This window comes from Adiantum capillus-veneris, chromosome 10 (assembly GCF_014529385.1).
Source record: "Adiantum capillus-veneris isolate H3 chromosome 10, ASM1452938v2, whole genome shotgun sequence".
In the NCBI taxonomy this organism is placed as follows: domain Eukaryota; kingdom Viridiplantae; phylum Streptophyta; class Polypodiopsida; order Polypodiales; family Pteridaceae; genus Adiantum; species Adiantum capillus-veneris.
Genome location: NC_140940.1, coordinates 134,826,838 through 134,848,552, shown reverse-complemented (window position 1 = coordinate 134,848,552; position 21,715 = coordinate 134,826,838). Strand labels below are relative to the sequence as shown.

Below are 21,715 nucleotides of genomic sequence, written 5' to 3'. Positions count from 1 at the left end.
TCAAAAAGATCGAGTAAACAAACAGACTGGATTTCATTAATTTCGAAACGGCCGAAGCCGATACAATAGGGACAGAATCGCCCTTCAGTTTCACATCAAGTACAATGTTTCGGCCCTTTTCAGTGGTCAATGTCGCTTTCTTCGCCCGATAATCGACCATGGCGTTGTTCTTATGGTACTAAGGGACTCCCAAGAGAACATCACAACCTTCCAAGGGCATTATATAGAAGTCCTCATGCCCCAAATACCCCTGACAATGCAACCGAAGTTTGCCAATGATAGGTGTAATGGCCACGTCCTTGCCGGGTGCCGCTAGAACTGTCGTTGCTTGTGGTCCCATCCGATCGGGTGTAATCTCGAGTCGCGTATCACAAATTGGACGCGGCTGCTATATACACACATACCCGCCTGTGACATGATGACGTGGCTGCCTTGTAAGAGGCTGAAATGCTGATGTGGCGAGGCTGCCCGGATTCTGTGAAAATAATGACACGTGGCAAGTCCGTACAAGCTGGCCCGTATTTTGCGGCGCTTTTGGCGGGCTGTTCTACGGCAGCTTTTGGGGCAGATTTTGGTGCAGCTTTTGCTGCTTTATTCTACACAAGGAGATTAAGAGAGTTTTTATTTTGAAAGCCTTGCTTTATTTTAGCTCAAGAGAGCTTATGAGAGAAAATTGAAAGTGCTTTATTGGACAGCTTTTGATTTTCAGCTTTTGGGCTTTGCTTTTGGCATCCCTTGTAAGTCTTTAAATTGGTAGCTCGGGCTCTCACAACTCAGAGCATCTGGACGCAGAGTCTGAGAGTGAGTTCCGGCTACTCGCTTGTACTTTGAGTTGCAGATTAATACAAAAAGAAATACCGAAAGGGGTGCCAGTCTTTGGGGCCAATATCTCTAGGCACGAAACTCCGCCGGGCCAGTGTGGAATCAATTGTGAATTGTGAACTGTGAACTGTTTGAAGTGATCTTTTGTGGTGTCGCGGTAGATTCTCCACTTGGAGTGTCCAAGTTTGTTACAATGGTATCAGAGCGCGGCCGATTTCTCTTTTACGGGAAATCCGATCCTTTTACGCGGCACTTATGGCTTCAGGCAAAGTTCAATCGACTTCCTCTGCATCCGGAGATGCGGGAAGAGATCACAACGAGGATTCAGGTGAAGAGTACGACTCGCCTCAGCCTACTCAGGCGGAGCTCGAAGAGATGTAGCATCGACGATTGATCGGCGATGCAACAAAGATGATGCTTAATTTTGTGAAGGACCCAAAATTTGCAAAATTTATGAGCGAGACCTCTTTCGATGAGGTGCACACAGTGGCGCAGACCACAGAACCACCCCTCAAACAGGCTCTCAAGAAACCTCCTACTCCCAGAATGTACACAGAGCAAGAATTAGAAGAGGTGGTTGATGCACGAATTGCTCTGCTTTTTGACGTGCAAAACAAAGCTAAAAAGCACGACAAAAGCAAAAGAAAGGCACTGACTTCCCGGGTTATTTGGGTTGTCAGTCTACTTTCGTATCGGCAAGGAAGCAGAAGAAGCGTGTCCAATTTGAAGGAGTACCTAGTTCTTCTTCTTCTTCTTCTTCTTCTTCTTCGAGTTCTTCTAGCTCATCTGACTGGAGCGAAGAAGACAGAAAAGGCAAAAAGCGAAGCAAAAAGCAAAGCTTCGGAAAGGGCAAGAAAAAGGCAAAGAAGCCTAAATCTCGCCCCGTGGCTGACAGTTCTACAGAGGACTCGTCTTCAGATAGTTCGGATTGTGATGACACCAGCTTTTATGCAAAGAAGAAGAATTTTTATAAGGCCAACCAACATGACTTTCTGGAAGACAAAAGCAAGAAAGTCCGAGAGTTCAAGCAAGGTAGAGAGTCAATTAAATTTGACACGTTTTTTGGTTATAGAGATGCTTCGAAGGCTTTGTCTTTTGTACAGCAGTTTGACATCGCTTTCGCAGAAGGGCGTTACTCAGAGCACTCTAAGATTCAGAGGGCTGTCCCTTACTTTAAGGGGAATGCTTGAACTTGGTGGTCCACGCTTCTATTAAACAAGACAGCGCCAGTTAAATGGCTGAAATTCAAAAGGCTTTTTATTTCGTCTTGGCTGACTCGAGAGTATGAACGCAATATACGAACTGCTTGGAACCATCTTCGGATGACCAAGAAAGATACAGTGGACGCTTATTGCGAGAGATTCTGGAGCTCTTTTCTACCCGCCTCTTCATTTAAGAAGATCTTGTTCAAAGAACAGATTGAGCGGTTTACCTTGGGTCTTCTTACAGAGATCCGAGATCATTGCTTGGAACAAAAGTAAGCTTCCATTCAAGAGTTGATGAGCAGTTTACCTTGGGTCTTCCTACAGAGATCCGAGATCATTGCTTGGAACAAAAGTAAGCTTTCATTCAGGAGTTGACGAGTCATGCGAAACGGGGTTTTGCCATTCACTCGGGCAGTTTGACCTACCGCACTGATGAAATCACGACGCAAAGAGCTGAACAGACTTCGACAAATGAAGGTAGAAAGAGAAAGAGCAATTCGAAAAGAAAGAAAAGCATGCATGACCCAAACGTACTCCTCAAGAGAGGGCTCGCTACATCAAAGAGGGGAAGTGCTTTGGATGTGGAGAAACTGGGCATATCTCCTCGAAGTGCCCTAAAAAGGCACAGAAAGAACAAAACGACAAGGACGACTAAAGGCCTGAGAGTTCGAGAGCAGCTGAGGACCGTGGAAGAAAAGGCAAGATGAAAATAGGACTGGTTCCAGATTGCGTGGGTACTGATCCTAGCACGATGGACGAGAGTACATAACTTTGTCGAGCTTGGGGCAAAGTGAAAGACCAAGAAGCCCTAATTTTCTTTGATGGAGGAGCCAAGGCTAACTTCATTTCACCGGAATTGGCGGCGCGGCTTGAGATCACTCCCGATCGGATGGGGCCACTTGCAGAGGCAGTTCTAGCGGTACCCGATAGGGACGTAGCCATTACACCTGTCATTGGTAAACTTCGGTTGCATTATTAGGGGTATTTGGGGCATGAGGACTTTTACATAATGCCTTTGGAAGGTTGTGATGTCCTCTTGGGAATTCCCCGGTACCACAAGAATAACGCCGTGGTCGATTATCGGGCGAGAAAAGCGACTTTGACCACAGAGAAGGGCAGAACTATTGTACTCGATGTAAAACTTAAGGGCGAGTCTGTCTATATTGTATCGGCTTCGGCCATTTCTAAATTAATGAAATCTAGTCTGTTTGTTTACTTGATCTTTTTGAAAGAGTTGAGTGATGAGGATAGGACAATTATGTCTGAACTTGACAAAGAACGCCAAGATTTTCTTCACTCTCATGCCAATTGCTTCTCAGAGGGCTTGCCAGGCGAGTTACCACCCGCTCGTCCTGAAGATCATACCATTCTGATACCTGGAAGCACACCACCAAACCGACCACCTTACTGTGTGAGCCGAGCCCAGAACGAAGAGATTATGAACCAAGTGAAAGACATCTTGGAAAAGGGTCTTGTCCAGCCTAGTACTTCCCGTACTGTGTTGTTGGTTTTAAAGAAAGACGAATCTTGGAGAATGTGCATCGATTATAGAGCTCGCAACAAAATCACCATCAAGAACAGATTTCCGACTCCTAGAATCGATGATATACTTGACCGACTTTAGGGATCCTCGTGCTTTAGCAGGATCGACTTGAAAAGTGGATATCATCAGATCCGAATCACGCTGGGAGACGTCTACAAGACAGTCTTTCAGACGACTTTTGGGTTATTTGAGTTTTTGGTGATGCCTTTTTGCCTAACCAACGCTCTTGCGACATTTAACCGGATGATGGACAGGATTTTTCGAGAGTATAGACTATTTGTTGGCACTTTTTTTGACGACATTATTGTTTTCTCCAAGGATGAGGCAGAACATAGAGATCATCTGCTTCAGGGCTTTTGAGGCATTACGAGATCACAAGTTGGTGATTAATGCGAAGAAAAGTGAATTTTTTCTACCAAAGCTACATTTTTTGGGACACATTGTCTCAGCAGAAGCAGGAGTGCAAATGGACCCGGCCAAAATAGAGACTATCCGTGATTGGCCCGATTTGAAGAAGTGCATGAAGTTAGAAGCTTCTTGGGATTGTGTTCGTACTACAGGCGGTTCATTAGAAAGTTTGCAGAGGTTGCTTCCCCTTTGCATATCTTGACACAGAAAGGAGTCTCTTTCTCGTGGGGACCCACAGAGGTGACTTCCTTTCAGACATTGAAAGAGAAATTGACTACGGGACCAGTTTTGACTTTGTCGGACTTGCAGAAGTCATTTGAAGTATATTTTGATGCTTCTGGTGGTAGTCTGGGTGCGGTCTTAATGCAAGAAGGCCATGTCATTGCTTACGAGAGCCGATTGTTCTCAAGGCCAGAATTGACAGCACAGATTCATGAGAAAGGGCTTTTGGCGGTTATTCATGCTCTACTCAGTTGCGGCACTACCTATTCGAAGAGGATTTTACTGTCTTTACAGACGATCAGAGTTTACGCTACTTAGAAGTAGCTATTGGAAAAGCAGATGCGGTGGACGAACTTCTTGTCACAGTTTCACTTCGAGATTGTCCATGTGCAGGGACAAAAGAATTTGGTGGCAGATGCTTTGTCTCGGAAACCGTTGGTTCTGGCTATTTCCACGATACATCATAGGAGCTTCGAGGATATGGTCGATCGGTATGCCACATATACATATTTTGCAGACGTTTCACACGGATACGGGATGGGGAGACAATAGCGGGATATTCCATTCGGGATGGCTACTTGATGAGGAAAACCATGTTGTGCGTTACACAACCATTGAGGGAAAAGGTTATGACCGAATGCCACTGTCCGCCTTTTACGGGTCACCGCATCATTGCTATCACCTTGAAGGGGTAGAGAGATACTTCTTTTGGCCGAGACTCAAGAAGGATGTGGCTGAGTATGTGCGTAGTTGCTTGGTATGTCAGAACGTCAAGTTTGACAGGCATAAAGCACAGGGAAAGTATTGCAATGGATCTCATTTTTGATCTCCCAAGAACATAGAGCGGTAACGATGGTATCTGGACTGTTATTGATAGATTTAGCAAGCAGGCTCATTTCATTCCGGTATAGAAAACAATCAAGCCGGATCACTTAGCGAGACTGTTTGTGGCTCAGTTTTTCAAATTACATGGCATGCCCAAGACGATTGTCTCCGATAGGGACCCCAGATTTACGAGCTTGTTTTGGAAGGCAATTTGGGAGAACATTGGCATGCGGTTGCAGTTCTTGTCATCTTTCCACCCGCAGACTGACGGGCAATCCGAGATTGCCAATTCAATGGTTTTAGATTTATTGAAGTCTTATATCTCGGATCAGAAGACTCAATGGGAAAAGTATCTACCTTTGGTGGAATTTGCCTATAATAACACGATAAACTCTTCGACGGGGAAGGCGCCATTTGAGATTATTGAAGGTGCTGCGAAGGTTCCACCCTTCCTAAGCACGAAAGATAAGATTTTTGAAGCCGATGAGTACACGTGCGACTTGGACACGGCTTTTGCCAAGGTCCACGAGGCTTTGCAAAAATCTCAAGAAAGACAGAAAAAGGCAGCAGATCGTCATCGTCGTGATTTGAAATTGAAGGAGGATGATTGGGTGCTCTTACGTTTTGAAAAGGCACGCCTGAGAAAGAAAAAGGGAAAGGAGAGGCTTTTTCCAAAGCTTAGTATGCGATACTACGGACCTTTCCAGATCTCCGAAAAGATAAATGATGTGTCCTTCTGAGTGAAACTGCCTGACACTTGTAGGATTCACAATGCATTTCATGTGAGTCTCTTGAAACCTTTTAAAGGTGATGTGTCTGTAGATGGGGAGCCTGATGAGCAACCCGAAGTGGAAGAAAACGAGGAGATCCTTGTTCCTGAACAGATTTTGGCACATAAGGACAGAAAGAATAAGGTTAAAGCAAGAAGGCGGTTCTTGGTTAAATTCAAGAACTATCCTGCATTGGATGCGAAGTGGATGGAGGAGGAGGACCTAGCAGATACTCCTCAGATTGTGAACCTTTACCTTGAAGCTTTTGGTTTAACATAGTCTACTTCAAATGGAATCCCGAATTCAGCTTGGCCGGAGATTTGGTGCAGTGGGTTTGCACAAGAGGGGAGTTGCTCCGCTCCTTTGTCAACAGATGTCTTAATTTTTGAGTACTAGAGTCAATGATGTCTCTTTGAGCTTCAGGGATACTGAGAGCTGACAGTATTCTGTTGTACGACTTTATGAAATGGAATTCTGGATTATATGAAATTGATTTGTTCTTGACTTGCTGAAGTGCAGGAACTGATAGACGAAATGACTGCAGCATTTTGGTCTAAATGATCTCGATAGACATGGTTGCAATAGGGATTAGTCGATCGGACATCTGTGATGTCCTGTGATGTCCTGTGATGTGACTGTTGATCGGTACATGTGCTAGATGTGTGTTCCTATTGCGTCGGTACTAACAGTAAGTGTTTGCTAAGACAGTTTCTGGCTTCCGTCTGTTTTGCAGGCGTAATCGAGGGCGATTACAATGCTTTCAAGAGGGGGGTATGGGGTATGTCACAAATTGGACGCGGCTGCTATATACACACATACCCGCCTGTGACATGATGACGTGGCTGCCTTGTAAGAGGCTGAAATGTTGATGTGGCGAGGCTGCTCGGATTCTGTGAAAATAATGACACGTGGCAAGTCCGTACAAGCTGGCCCGTATTTTGCGGCGCTTTTGGCGGGCTGTTCTACGGCAGCTTTTGGGGCAGATTTTGGGGCAGCTTTTGCTGCTTTATTCTACACAAGGAGATTAAGAGAGTTTTTATTTTGAAAGCCTTGCTTTATTTTAGCTCAAGAGAGCTTATGAGAGAAAATTGAAAGTGCTTTATTGGACAGCTTTTGATTTTCAGCTTTTGGGCTTTGCTTTTGGCATCCCTTGTAAGTCTTTAAATTGGTAGCTCGGGCTCTCACAACTCAGAGCATCTGGACGCAGAGTCTGAGAGTGAGTTCCGGCTACTCGCTTGTACTTTGAGTTGTAGATTAATACAAAAAGAAATACCGAAAGGGGCGCCAGTCTTTGGGGCCAATATCTCTAGGCACGAAACTCCGCCGGGCCAGTGTGGAATCAATTGTGAATTGTGAACTGTGAACTGTTTGAAGTGATCTTTTGTGGTGTCGCGGTAGATTCTCGACTTGGAGTGTCCAAGTCTGTTACACGGCGCCGCCAATTCAGGTGAAATGAAGTTGGCCTTGGCTCCTCCATCAAAGAAAATCAAGGCTTCTTGATCTTTCACTTTGCCCCAAGCTCGACAAAGTTCTGTACTTTCATCAATCGTGCTTGGGTCAATACCCATGCAATTTGGAACCAGGCCTGCTTTCATCTTGCCTTTTCGTCCACGTTCCTCAGCTGCTTTCAAACTCTCTAGCATTTCTTCATTCTGTTCTTGTTGTGCCTTTTTAGGGCACGTCGCGGAGATGTGCCCATGTTCCCGGCATCCAAAACACTTCCTCTCTTTGATGTAATTGGCCCTCTCTTGAAGAGTGAGCCGGGGTCGTGAATCCTTATCTTTCTTTTCTTGGGGGCTCTTCTTCTTTCTACTTTCATTATTAGAAGTCTGTTCGGTTCTCTGAGTCATGATCTCATCTGTGGGGTAAGTCAGATTGCCTGAACGTATGGCAAAACCCAGTTTCACATGACCCATCCATTCTTGAATAGAATCTGACTTTTGTTCTAAGCACTGATCTCAGATCTCTGTAGGAGGTCCGTAGCAAAACCGCTCAATCGGTTCTTTAAACGAGATCTTCTTAAATGAAGAAATTGGTAGAAAAGAGCTTCAAAATCTCTCGCAATATGTGTCCAGAGAATCTCTCTTGGTCATTTGAAGCTGATTCCAAGCAGTTCGTATATCTCGTTCGTACTCCCGAGTCAGCCAAGAAGAAATAAAATGCCTTTCATATTTCAGCCACTTAACTGGCGCTTCCTTTCTCAGTAGAAGGGTGGACCACCATGTTCGCGCATTTCCTTTGAAGAAAGAGGTAGCCCTCCGAATCTTGGAGTGCTCTGAGTAATGCCCTCCAGAGAAAGCTATGTCAAACTGCTGTATGAAGGCCAAAGCCCTCGAAGCATCTCGGAATCCAGAAAAAGTGTCAAACTTAATTGACTGTCCTCCTCCTTTAAATTCTCCAACTTTCTTGCTTTTATCTTCGAGGAAGTCATATTTGTTGGCTTTATAGAAATGCTTCTTCTTTGCGTAAAATCTGTGATCGTTGGAGTCCGAATTATCTGAGGACGAGTCCTCTATAGAACTGTCAGAAACTGGGGGAAACTTAGGCTTCTTTGCTTTTTTCTTGCCCTTTCCGAAGCTTTGCTTTTTGCTTGCCTTTTTCCCTTTTGTGTCTTCTTCGCTCGAGTCAAAAGAGCTAGAAGAACTGTCAGAAGAAGAAGAAGAAGAACTCGATACTCCCTCAAATCGTACACGCTTTTTTTGCTTTCTTGCCGATGCAAAGGTAGATTGACGACCCAAATAACCCGGGAAGTCGGTTCCTTTCTTCTGCTTTTTGTCATGCTTTTTGGCTTTGTTGTTTGCGTAAAAAAGATGACTAATCCATGCATCAACCACCTCTTCTAATTCTTGTTTTGTAAACATCCTTGGAGGAGGAGGTTTCTTGAGTGCTGGTTTGATGGGTGGCTCTGTGGCCTTCTGTCACTGGGTGTACACCTCTTCGAAGGATGTCTGAGTCAAAATTTTTACAAATTTCGCATCCTTGGCAACGTTGATCATCATCTTTGTCGCGTCGTCAACCAATTGTCGACGTTTCATCTCTTCAATCTCTGCTTGAGTAGGCCGAGGTGGGCCGTACTCTTCATGCGAATCTTCTTCGTGATCTCTTCTTGCATCCCCAGATGCAGAAGAAGTCGACTGTTCTTTGTTGGAATCCATAAGTGTCGCAAGAAAAAGATCGGATTTTCCGGTAGAAGAGAAATCGGCTGCGCTCTGATACCATTGTAACAAACTTGGACACTCCAAGTGAAGATTTTACCGCAACACAACAGAGATTCACGTCAAAACAATTCACAATTCACACTTGATTCGACACGGCCCGGCAGAGTTCCGAGCCTAGAGATATTGGCCCCAAAGACTGGCGCCGGTATTTCTTTTTGTATTAATCTGTGTTTAAGTACAAGAGAGTGAGAAGATGCTTTGAGAAGTGAGGCCTTGCCCACTTATTTATAGGTTACAAGGGATGCCCAAAAGCAAAGCCTCAAAAGCAGTAATCAAAAGCTTCTCCAAAAATAAAGCTACTGAGCCCAAAAAGCAACTCAACGCAAATCCAGGGATTTCTGTATAGGAGCATAAAAAGCAGAAGTTCGTACGCTCTGCCACGTCAGCAAGTCAGCTGGATTTGCGGCGGAAAATTCGGAATTGTCTTACAGTTGCCACGTGTCACTGTTGCCAGTCAGGGTGAGTGTCCGGTATGTTGCCTCACTCTGTGAGTGTGTCCAAGGCCATGCCACGTCACCCATTTGTGACACTAACCCTAATTTTTGCTGCAGGTTTCAAGATGGAAAGTCAATTGACTTTTCGAGCTTGACTGATGTCGAGATTTCTTCTTAAATTTGAATCTGTTTGAGAACTTGTTTGGTGATCCTGTTTGCAAGTTGTTTGAAATGGATGGTATCTGTTTTAAACCTATCTTGGTGCCAATTTGAACCGTTTGACTCTGGTTTCAATACTGGTTTCAATGATTGGTGATTTTACTCCCTGGTGGAGTAGTGAGAAATGTTGTTTTGGTATTGTTTGAACCTCGGAATGATGCAGATGGGATGTCTGGGAGCGTTTCGTTGTATGCTGGAAAACTTCCGAACGAAGCAGACGGGTTGTCTGGGGAGCGTTTGGTTGTACTAGTTCTCTGAACTCATGGCGCAGACCTCTTAGGTTATTTGTGGGTGGAGTGACGAGGTAGTTGTTGAGTAGCTTTATACCGTCGGGGAGTGCTCAGCGGCGCTGTTCGTTGTGTCTTGTAACATGCATAGGTGAGTTTTTGTGTTGCATTACGATGTGCCATCCATTGAATATTCCTTTTTGGATGAGATACTTCTGGGAAACCAACAACCCAAGATATCAAGAGTTTTGATATGGAATGAGACTTCTTATTGGAGGAGATTCTTTTGGGAAGCCAATGACCCAAGAAATCAAGAGCTCCGATTTGGAATGAGAAAACTGATTGTCCCTTGGAATGTCCCTCAAAAATTTTTGAGCTGACTTGAGTTGTTTTGCAGATATGTTGTAATCACGGACATTTACTTTCTTTAAAGAAGGAGGGATGTCACAAATTGCTGACATGCCTAAACCCTAAGAGAAGCAACAGAAGCAGCAGAAGAAGATTCAACCAACTTAAGGTTCCTTCCCGATGGGGCCTAAAGTAAAGTAGCCCACACACACACACTTACAAAAAAAGCGTAGAAGTTGATGACATGGCATCCTGTATGGAATTTTGCATTTTGCGATGGCTTGCTGACATGGCAGATTGTACGGATTTTCGGATTTTACGTTGATTGTTGACGTTGAAGATTGTACGGATTTTCGTGATTTGCACTCGCTGTTGACGTGGCAGAGCTGTACGGATTCTTGCTTTTGCGCTGGCAACTTTTGAGCACCTGCTTTTGGACCAATTGCTTTTGAGTTTTGAGTTGCTTTTCATGTAACTACTTTTTATGGCCAAGGGTCTTCAAATATGAGCCAAGGGTTCATTCTTTGGCATGCTTGAGCACGAAGGTGCAAAGGGTGGAGTACCGGCCTTGTATTGAGTTCAAGTAATATAAAGAAATACCGAAAGGGGCGCCAAGGTTTGGGGCCAATGCTCTCTGGGGTGGAACTTCGCTACTCCCCGTGTGGTCTATCTCTTTCCGTTCAATTGTTATTTGAAGTGCTAAAAGTTTGTTCAGTCTGTTCTTTTCTGTTGGCACGCGGTGTCCATGTGGTGACAGTACACTGCGTATTAAACGTCTCGTCCCTTATCGTGGTTGCTATGATCACAATTCAATAGAGTCGACACGGCACGACGTAGTTCTGTGCCCAGAGGTATGGCCCCAAAGTCTGGCGCCCCTTTCGGTATTTATTTTTATATTAATGCTTGAGCAAAGTTACAAAATCTGAGGTCACTTGAAAACACTTCACAAACTTTATCTCAATTCAATAGAGTCGACACGGCCTGACGTAGTTCCATGCCCAGAGGTGTTGGCCCAAAGTCTGGCATCCCTTTCGGTATTTATTTTTATATTAACGCTTGAGCAAAGTTACAAATTCCACGGATCCTCTTTGCTCAGTGATCGTCAACCAAATTGAGTGGAAGACTGGCCCTAGGTACATATTTAAAGGCCCATGGCTTCTCAGAAGCAGTACATGAAAAAGCCTCAAACTCAAAAGCTTCAGGTCCCAAAAGCTGGCAGTGCAAATCGCAGAAATCCGTTCTCTGTGCCACGTCAGTAGTCAGTGTGTTTTGTGGCGTCTGTATAGCGTGCCACGTTAGCCAGTGAGTGCGATTCGCGGAGGTCTTGCCAGGTCAGTAGGCTGCGCTTTATTTTGTTCAGGAATGAGTATCTCCTCGCTCTCTTCTATGACTAGCTCCTCACACCCTTAAAAGGTTTCAAGAGACTCACATAAAAAGCATTGTGAATCTTCCAAGTATCTGGCAACTTCAGTCTGAAGGATACATCATTTATCTTCTCTTGAATTTGGAAAGGGCCATAGTATCTCATGAAAGCGCGAAGCAGAGGGTACCGTAGGTGCACGTCGCGATGTAGTGCACGATTGGGGCAAGAAGCGAGAGGCAAGGTGCAACAAAGAGCTAGCGCTAGCTCTCAAAAGCACAGAGAGAGAGAGAGAGAGAGAGAGAGAGAGAGAGAGAGAGAGAGAGAGAGAGAGAGAGAGAGAGCTGCTACTTTTTGGGGGAAAACTCAATAAGTGAGTTTTGGGTTTTCCCACTTTTATTATAACTGACTTAAAAAAAAATTTATCCAAGTTCAATGTGAACCTGGACAAAGTATTAAAATGTACAAAAAGGGGTTATTTAGGCCTTTAACCCGACAACCTCCTACTTAAAGGCATAAATGACGTCTTTAAGTTAACCAACTCCCACGAGCTGTATGCAATGCTCATGTTGAGCCTTAGCAAGACTCTTGGTGAGAACATCTGTATGGTTATCCTATGTATGGATCTTAGTCAAGGTGACTAGACCATCCTCCAATACCTGATGTATGAAGTGGTACCGCACATCTATGTGTTTGGTACGCGTACGAAACATGGCATTTTTGGCTAAATAAACAGCACTCTGACTATCACAATATATTCAGCCTCAGTAGTACTCAATGCCACAATTTTTTGCAACCTAGAACACCAAGAGACTGCACCACTAGCAATGGCAAATACATATCCACTAGTAGATTTCTCGGTATCCATGTCACTTGCCATGTCTGCATCACAATATCCCTGCAACTTTTAAGTCACTTTTTCCATAACAAATACACTTTGATTGTGTACCTTTTAAATATCTCAAAATGCATTTGACAGCTTCCCAATGCACTTTGCCAGGATTTGACATGTATCAACTAACAACTCCCACTGCATAAGCAATGTTGGGACGAGTGGCAACCATAGCATACATAAGAGAACCACAAGCTGATGCATATGGGATTCCCTTCATTGCTTTCAATGCCACCTCATCCTTTGGGCAATCTGCTTTGCTAAGCTTAGTGTATGGAGGTAAAGGTACTCCAAGAGGCTTAGCATTAGCCATATTAAACCTGTCAAGTACTTTTGCAATGTACCTTTCTTGAGATAAAAACAACAATCTCAGCTTTCTATCTCTTTTAATACGCATGCCCAAAATATGCTCTGCATCACCCAAATCCTTCATAGCAAATGTTGAACTTAGCGTACGTTTCAGAGCATCAAGACTAGTCTTATGTTTCCCGGCAAGCAGCATGTCATCAACATAGAGAACAAGATGGGACTACCATCTTCATCCCTTTTCGTATAGAAACAATGATCTTCATGGCTGCGTTAAAAGTGTCAAACTTCTTATACCACTGCCGTGATGATTGTCTCAAACCATACAGAGCCCTTTTCAGTTTGCATACAAGTTCCTCGCGTGTAGGAACTACAAAACCTTCAGGTTGTTTCATATATATGTCCTCTTCAATGTCACCATGCAAAAACGCTGTCTTTACTTCCATTTGATTCAATTCCAAATCAAGAACCGCAACGAGAGAAAAAAGGACAATTAAAGTTGTAAGCTTTACAACAGGAGAAAAGATTTCTTGAAAATCGATTCCTTCTTTCTGTGCATATCCTTTTGCAACCAATCTTGCCTTGTACTTGGGTTTTTCATTCACAATCTTAATCTTGTATACCCATTTATTAGGAAGAGCCTTTCTCCCTTTAGGCAATGGCACAAGATCCCAAGTATCATTTGCATACAAGGATTTCATTTCCTCTTGCATTGCAAGCTCCCACTTACTGCTTGACTCACATGACTTAGCCTCTTTATAAGTAAGAGGTTCACCCTCATCTATCAACATTACATGATGCAAAGAGGGATTAAATCTCTGCGGTTGCCTTTTCAAACGAGTTGATCTGTATACCCAATGATCTACATTCTTTGGCAACGGTTCTACATCATAAGGCAACTCATTTTCAGCTCTATCATGTTGCTGAAAATCATTTTCAGCCAATTGAGGTGGTTGTCCATCCTCATTAGGAGCATCAAAATCATGTCCTACCTCTTCTGGCTCAAGGTTAACCGGCTGATTATCAATTTCAGCTTGCGGTAATGCATCATGAGGCTCTTTTTCAACATCAATGGGTGGCACGGAAGGCTGAAATTTGACTGTTTTCTTGTCAACATCAGATTTTGTAGCATTCTTAAGCAATTTTGCCTCATTGAACACTACATCTCGGTTGCGTATTACTTTCTAAACTGTGGTAACCACACTCTATAACCCATTTCACCTTTTTTCCTATAACTTAGGAAGACTCTTTTAATGGACTTCATATCAAGCTTTATTCTCAAGTCATTGTGTACATAAACAAAAGCTTCGTAGCCAAATACTCTCAAATGATCATAAGAGGCAGGTTTGCCAGACCAAACCTCCTCTGGAATGTCATTTTTCAGCGTACTATTAGGAGAGCGATTGCAAATATGAACTACAGTTTTCAATGCCTCCTTCCAAAATTCTTGGGAAAGACTAGCGGTGGACAACATGCAACGCACTCTCTTGCATAAAGTACGACCTCTCAGCCACACCATTAGAAGACGGATTATAAGGGGCTGTCAATGCCCTTTTAATCCCATTTTCATCACAAAAACGTTGAAATTCAGCAGATACATACTCTCCTCCATTATCAGATCTGAAACATTTAAGCTTAGTACTCTTTTGCGTAGTGACAAAAGCATGAAACTTCTTAAAAGCATTAAAAGTCTCACTCTTACTTTTCAACAAATGCACCCATCCTTTCTTAGTACAGTCATCAATGAATGTAACAAAATAAAATGCACCACCAAAAGACTTAACAGGCATAGTGCATACATCGGAGTGAATCAGATCAAGAGGATTAGCTTTGCGAGAGACACCAGAGTAATAAGAAGATTTCTTTTGCTTTCCATAAAGACAATCGTTACAAAAATCGAAGTTTTTGCCTTTTACATCAACCCTCTTCAGAGAGAAAAGCACATCAATACCCTTTTGGCTCATATGGCCAAGTCTCTTATGCCACAATTCCGTGTGTGAAGCAACTTCAGCAACAACAAGAAACTTGCCAGGCAAAGCTTTGCATCGAAGATAGTACAAAGTACCTCTTTTAGACCCTTTTGCAACAAGCATAGAGCCCTTAAGCAACTTCCATGAACCCCCAACAAAAATGGTCGTATAACCATGTGCATCCAATTGGCCAACGGATAGTAGACTTTTCTTAATGCTTGGTACAAACCTGAAATCATTCAACACAAGCTCTTTTCCGAGAAAAAGATCCTTCTATTAGTTAATGAAAACTGCCCATAGGGCTACAACCACCTCTGCAAGAGAGGGCTACAACAAGCATGATGGGGAGACTCTCCCAATGAAAAAACAACATATAAACAATGGGGCTAAATCAAGAGATGGGAGGAGGGAAAAGCGACACAGGTGGACAGTAGTGCCATCTGAGCACCCCCTGGACTATGGTGTAGAAAGGCCCAGGGTGCTAGAGTCGAAGGAAAGCCTCGCGGCGCTCCCGCATGCGGTCGGAGCTGCCCTGTAGTCCCTCAAGCTGTCCTCTGAGAGTATGGATCAGCTCTAGCCAAAAGTCACGAACAGTCTCTGTTGGTGGCACAGGGCGAGCCTCAAAGATGCGGAAACAACGGGCCCGCCAAATGAACCAAAGTGTCAGGCCACTGATGAGCTCCCAACACTCCTCTCTCTCACTGCACCACTCCGGTGGAGTAAGCTCTATAGCAGGCTGAAGTGTAGGTCGCCCCCCCTGTATCACTATCATCCTGCTGGTGGAAGATAGCTCAAATTGAAGTGCCGGGCCCGTGAGGGTGGACCAAGCCGCTGCCCCCCAAGTGTACTGTCGAGCCGTGGAGAGAGCAGGCATCAGCCGAAGAACTCGTAGCCACACTTGCTGGGCCGAGGGACAGTCCCAAAGACAGTGACGCTGACTCTCCACCAAATGGTCACAAGCTGCACATGTGGCCGAGAGACCACTATGCACAAGCCAGCTCCCTACAGCTGTGGCTCTATGTGCGACCAGCCACTGAAACAAGGTGACTCGCCTCGGCTGTCTGGAGTCCCACAGCCTCTGCCAAAAAGCTGCCAAGAACTCGACTGTGAGGCCCTCCTCCTGCCAATGACGTGCTGCAGCGGGGCGGGCCTCTCTCTGTGCTGCAAGTATATGACGTCCAAGCCGAACAGTGTAGTGAAAGAAGGGGACTCCTGGGCGGTCTGCAGAAGAGAAGGGGTCCCGCCATAGCCACTCACCAGGATCCCACTGTACTCGTGCCAGTGGACAGCACTCCCAAGCCCATAGCCTCCAGTGTCCTGTCTCAAGAGCTGCTGGGTCAGGGTCTAAGACGCAAGTCTTCCCACAGATGCCCACAACTCGGATCCTCTGGAAACAACACTCTGCTACCTGCAGGGCCTCTACTGCAACTCGTTGTAAGTGTCCCTCACCTTGAAGCTCGAAGAACAGGGTTGGGACAGTCTCTGAGCAAGCCCTGACTGAAATGAGAACCTCCAATCGTGTGAAGGCTCCCATCCACCGGGGTGCTACTGGCTCGAGAGGCGTGAGCCACTCAGCTGGAACTGACTCTGAGATGTCCTGACACATGCTCTGCACCCCTCTCATGCCCTGTAGCTGGACAGCCTGCGCCTCCTCCGACAAACCTGTGAACTCTAGCCAGTCACCTAGAGAGCGCGCTGGACCAGCTGCCATGGGACCCCAAGAAACATGAGGCCGACTCCCAACCAAGTGGCCTCTCTGAGTGCTAACCATGCGGTTTCAGACGAGGGGCTGCCGTAGGCGCTCCTCCGTGCACGCCGGCGGTCTCTGCTCTAGGCCACGCCGTAAGAGCTCCCACGATCGAAGCAAACTCACAGCAAATCGGTCCTCCAGTCTCCTGTTGAAACCAACTCGGTGCAGCTCTGTAAAGATCCATCTGGTCGAAGGTTGCCAAGGGCCTCCTGACTGAGGCACCTTGGCACGAAGCCTCTGCAGCAAGAACTCCTTCCAGGGCTCCTCGCCTGGAAGAAGTCCTCTGACGACGAACTTCCCAAGAAGGGCTCTGCTCTGCTGTGCTGGATCAATGATCCCAAGCCCTCCCTGAGAACAAGGAAGTGTGATGACCGACCAAGCCACCTTGGCTCGGGCAATCTGAGTGTCGCGACCTGACCAAAGGAAGTTCCTGATCAGCCTCTCTACCTGGCTGATACAAGAACTCGAGAAGATCCAGCAAGAAGTGATGTACCACATAGTCGCCAACAACACTTGGTTGGCAACTACTACTCTACCAACCAGCGAAAGTCGTGCTGAGCTCCAATGTAACAGCTTTCTCCTGATGGACAGGAGAAGAGGAGCAATCTGCTGCTCGGGGGACAAGTCCAAACCAACCTGACAACCCAAGTACCGAACTGCAGTCCCTGGAAAAATCCACCTGAAACCCTCTCCTGGCATCCAATCTGGCACAGGAGCACTGCCAACCGAGAAAGCCAACACAAGCTCTTGATCATTGTTAAGAGCCAAACGCATAGTACCCATTCCCTCAATATTGCAAGCAAAATTATCACCAAGGTACACCTTGCCGTAATTGCCTGCAGCATATGTTGCAAAACACTCCAAAGATGGAGTCACATGGAATGAAGCACCAGAATCCACTATCCAAGACTGGGATAGGTCATCATTAGCACTAAGCAATGCATCAATGACATCTTTCTTCGAGATAAGCATGTCTTTTGTATTAGTTATCACCAAATCTGAGGGGCATAAAGCCGCAACCAAAATTTTCTCAACGTCTGACAACTCCTCAATGACCACACTAGAGGATATATTTGCATTCTCAGCATCCCTGGAGGAATCACCTGTTGATTTTTCCCCTTTCTTCTCATCTTTCTTCTTCTTATCTTGCGTTTCCTTCTTCCTTTCTTGCTCTTTCTTGAAATACCTGCAATCGGGTTTCTTGTGACCCTTTCTGCCACATTGATAACAAGTGACATCCTTATCTTTTGTCCTGCTCTTACTTCTAATTTGAGTCCTATTGTCTGCATCACGCTTTTGATTTCTACCTTTTGCATTGTAGGCAGAACTGCCACCTTTCCCACTAGACTTGCGTCCAATCTCTTCATTGAGAATAGACTCTCTCACACCGTCATAAGTGAGGGTGGGACTGTTGCTCAAGGAGACAACCAAAGTTTCCCAAGTATCTAGCAATGTCATAAGCAAGAAAATAGTTTTCAGCTTATCATCGGATTGCTGAAGCCCACTGTCCTGCAACTGACTCAACACACATGTAAAAGCACTCAAATGCTCAGAAGCTGACTTCGAGTCATCAAACTGTATATTCACCAACTTTCGCATCAAATGCACCTGGTTCACAGGCATCGTGTTTTTATAATTGGGCTTTAGCTTTTGCCATATTGCATAAGCAGAGTCCAAACGCTTGATGTCCGTCAAAATGTCATCATTGATAGCCATTTTGATGTAAGCTATAGCCTTCTTATTTAACCTGGTCCACTCTTCGTCAGACAAACCTGGTGGCTTATTCTGTTCCAATGCATCTTCACAATCCTTTAAAAAAAGGATACCTTGCATGCCTTCTTGCCAAAGATCGAAGCCTTGACCATCGAACCGTTTGATTTCCATCAAACTTTTAGTGTCAGATGCGGAAGAGGAAGAAGCCGTCTTCATTCAATCACAAGTGTGTATACAAGAGAGATGCAATAGGCTGAAAATTTCAGCAAATAGTAGCAACCAGAAGACTTTGCATACAAAGAGCCGCAGTTTCTTTACATGAAACAATCCAAATCTGAAATTTCAGCTCAAATGTGCAATTTTAAGCACCTGTACTCAGCTTTTCACTCAATTTGTTGCGACAAACATCAATACATTTGATCCCACAACTTTGGGACAACTGCGTATTGCTGTTTTGACTTGTAATAACCTGTAAATCACATTTTTTGACCTAAAAACAGCATGTTTTGGGCTGTTTTGGTAGTTTTGGTAACCTTTTCGACCCCGGAAGCAAGGGGCTTCGCGATGGAAGCGAAATTGATCGCGGGAGAGCAATATTTACTTGCTGTCCAGTAGACTGCGCAAGGCTGTTTTGAAACCCTAGGGCTTTGATACCAGTTGAAAGCGTGAATCAGAGGGTACTGATAGGTGCACGTCACAATGTAGTGCACCATTGGGGCAAGAAGTGGGAGACAAGGTGCAGCAGAGAGCTAGCGCTAGCAATCGGAAGCAGAGAGAGAGAGAGCTCGTACATTTTTGGGGAAAACTCAATAAGTGAGTTTTGGATTTTCCTACTTTTATTATAAGTGACTTAAAAAAAATGTGTCCAGGTTCAATGCGAACTTGGACAAAGTATAAAAATGTACAAAAAGGGGTTATTTTGGCCTTTAACCCAACATCTCATACTTAGCTTTGGACTGAAAGAGTAGATGGGAGGGCTGAATAAGGGGCCTTCCTTAGCGATGAAACTGTGACACAAGGAGGCTGAAAGCTGGGGTTGCAAACTGGCAACAAAACTTCTTTGAGCAACTTAAATTGTGTCGTGATGGGCTGGCATGTATGTCTACTGTGAATCTGGCTGGGAACGATTGCCCCGTGAGAGATGAGGTTGACTGGGTGCTGCTACAAAACGCCAAGGATGGCTGTACTGATGGAGCCCCAATTTTGAGAGCTTTTTGCCTTCTGCTGCTACTTGTGCTAAGAGTTATGCCGTTAGGCGTTGTTATATAGGATTTTGAACTCAAGGTCTACCACTGTCCAGCAATTATGTCAAGTTAATAATCTAAAACTCTATATATATATTTGCCAAGCCACTATCAATCGGGAATTTAACTCAAGTACCAGCGAAGCACAATTGGTATAAACTTTTAGCTTTTTCAGATTCTGCACCACCCACATTGTAAAGCTAGTTGATGGGAGTTCTGATCCTAAAATTTGCAAGTGGAAAGTCATTGGTTATAAATAAAAAGGGTAATTTAATTTTCCTTGAATATGGAAGAAATGTTTTCTTACATAGAGAGATTTTTTTCCCCATAATTTTTTCCTTCCAAGCATGTTTTGTCTGCCTTACCTTCAAGCAAGGAAACTTGAGGATTAAGTCTCTCCAGATAGATTCTGGCCTTAGTGAATAGCTTGATTCATTCTTGTTAAATTTTACATCTCTCTTCTTTGGGCCTGACACGCCATGATAGCAACTAATACTGTTTGTGTTTGAGCTGTTTTTGAAACAGGTTTTTGTTGCGATAGAGGGCCTGAAGAAGGATGCAAGTGCTTCTGAACAGATGCTATCCCCCATTGAAACTCTCATTGGTGAGGCTTTCTCGACGATTGACAAATCAGTGAAAGTTGGAACACTTCATAGGAATACTGGAGCCCGCAGGAAGTCTAGATTGTCACGGGCGAAAAGGGTTTTGGAAGTGGAGCAGGGATGGTATACCCCAACCCTTGCCACTGCCACAGCTGTGTAAGTTGAAAACTTGAGAGAAGCTTTGAAGCCGGTCAATTTTTTCCAAGTAATTATCGATGCCCTTTGTTGTTGAACATATTGTACCTAAATTTTGAAAGTAAGTTGTTTGACAAGGGAATTTTTTTGGCAAGAAACTGAGTCTCTATGATTGTCACTAAATGTACACCACCCTCACGATCACCAAGGATGCATCATGCAACACGTAAAAGGATGCACATTCTAGATTGAAAACTCAACAAGCATTTTCGAGGTGAATGACAGGAATTCTTCGCCTCAGATTTTCTTGTATAGGTTTTAAATAGTAGATATTGCTTGATCATTCTCTTTTCCTAAGCTTCAACTTCAGAGCTGAATTGCTCTTAAAGCCCTCTGTGTTCCTCTCTCTCTCTCTCTCTCTCTCTCTCTCTCTCTCTCTAGTTGGGCACGTTGAACTGGGAGTGCTGAATTTGAGGTTTGATCCCGTTTTTGGCCTGCTAAAGGCCTTATTATCCATAGGGGTGAAGGTCGTTCATTTCTCATTGTTTGACATGTGTCCCTCGAGAAAGCTTAAAAAATCTTGAAGAGAAAAACATCATGTCATTTCAAATGCTATTTCCCAAAGCTGCATTCATTTTTAAGTCTAGTGCTGGAAAAAAGGCCCTAGTATGGAGTGGGGACTGTCCACATGGATGACGAAGATTTAGAATGACAACAACTCTCTCTCTCTCTCTCTCTCTCTCTCTCTCTCTCTCTCTCCATTTGCATTATTTTGATGACAATGGGTGAAGTAAAAGCCCGAGTCTTTTTCTTATACTTTTAGAAAAAACTTTTATCCTGTTAACCATGATCATCTAAAGTATTGTCCCGCTCCTTGCCCATTTGCCATGTTTTATCACCTAAATTTTATCTATCCTTTCCCCATTTCCCAATGAGCAACTACGTAAAGAAAAAAGGAATTTCACGTAGGAATAAAATTTTCTTTCCTGGGTCTTGCCTCCTCTAGTGCATGTGAATTTGGCCTGGAGAGACATCAGGAGTTCCATGCAACTAAGCGGCATTGACGACCAATGTCACATGTCCAACCCTCAGGTTTTTTTGCAGGGTTTTGCGGATGCATGGTATTGTCAACCAGCTCCCTAATTCCAAGCCTCAACTGACAGTAGAGTGCTCATGGTTGCCCAAAGTGCTAAAGCTCATCTCGATATCAATTCATGTCTATCTGCTCATTGCCAACCACTTTCGACCTTCTGGATTAGCACCATGTTGTATTTGTGGCATCAATAGTTACGTGAAGGTGTAGTTCCTTGGCAAGTTAGGGGATAGGTTTACCAAGAGAGAAAGGTAGTGAGAATGCTCTCAAGAACTTTGGCATACATGTCAACGAGAGCATTGCCAAGAATGGTGTCCTTCAATTATGATAGCCCGTATTGAGAATTTCTTCATGAGTTTGTTTGTGCATGCCACAAAGCACTACTTTCTTCTTTCAACAGATCCTGTGT

General features: G+C 44.4%; 1 protein-coding gene across 1 annotated transcript in view; it reads left to right on the top strand.

Annotated features, from left to right (window-relative positions):
• The window catches only part of LOC147449705 (small ribosomal subunit protein bS20c-like), a 50,431-nt gene extending 30,060 nt beyond the window's left edge, over positions 1–20,371 (top strand). The window contains exon 3 of the mRNA XM_086522065.1: positions 20,002–20,371. Within this exon, the coding sequence (XP_086378191.1) occupies positions 20,002–20,238 (237 nt within the window). The 3' untranslated portion in view covers positions 20,239–20,371. The remainder of the gene's footprint in view (positions 1–20,001) is intronic.
• Positions 20,372–21,715: the final 1,344 nt, after the last annotated feature.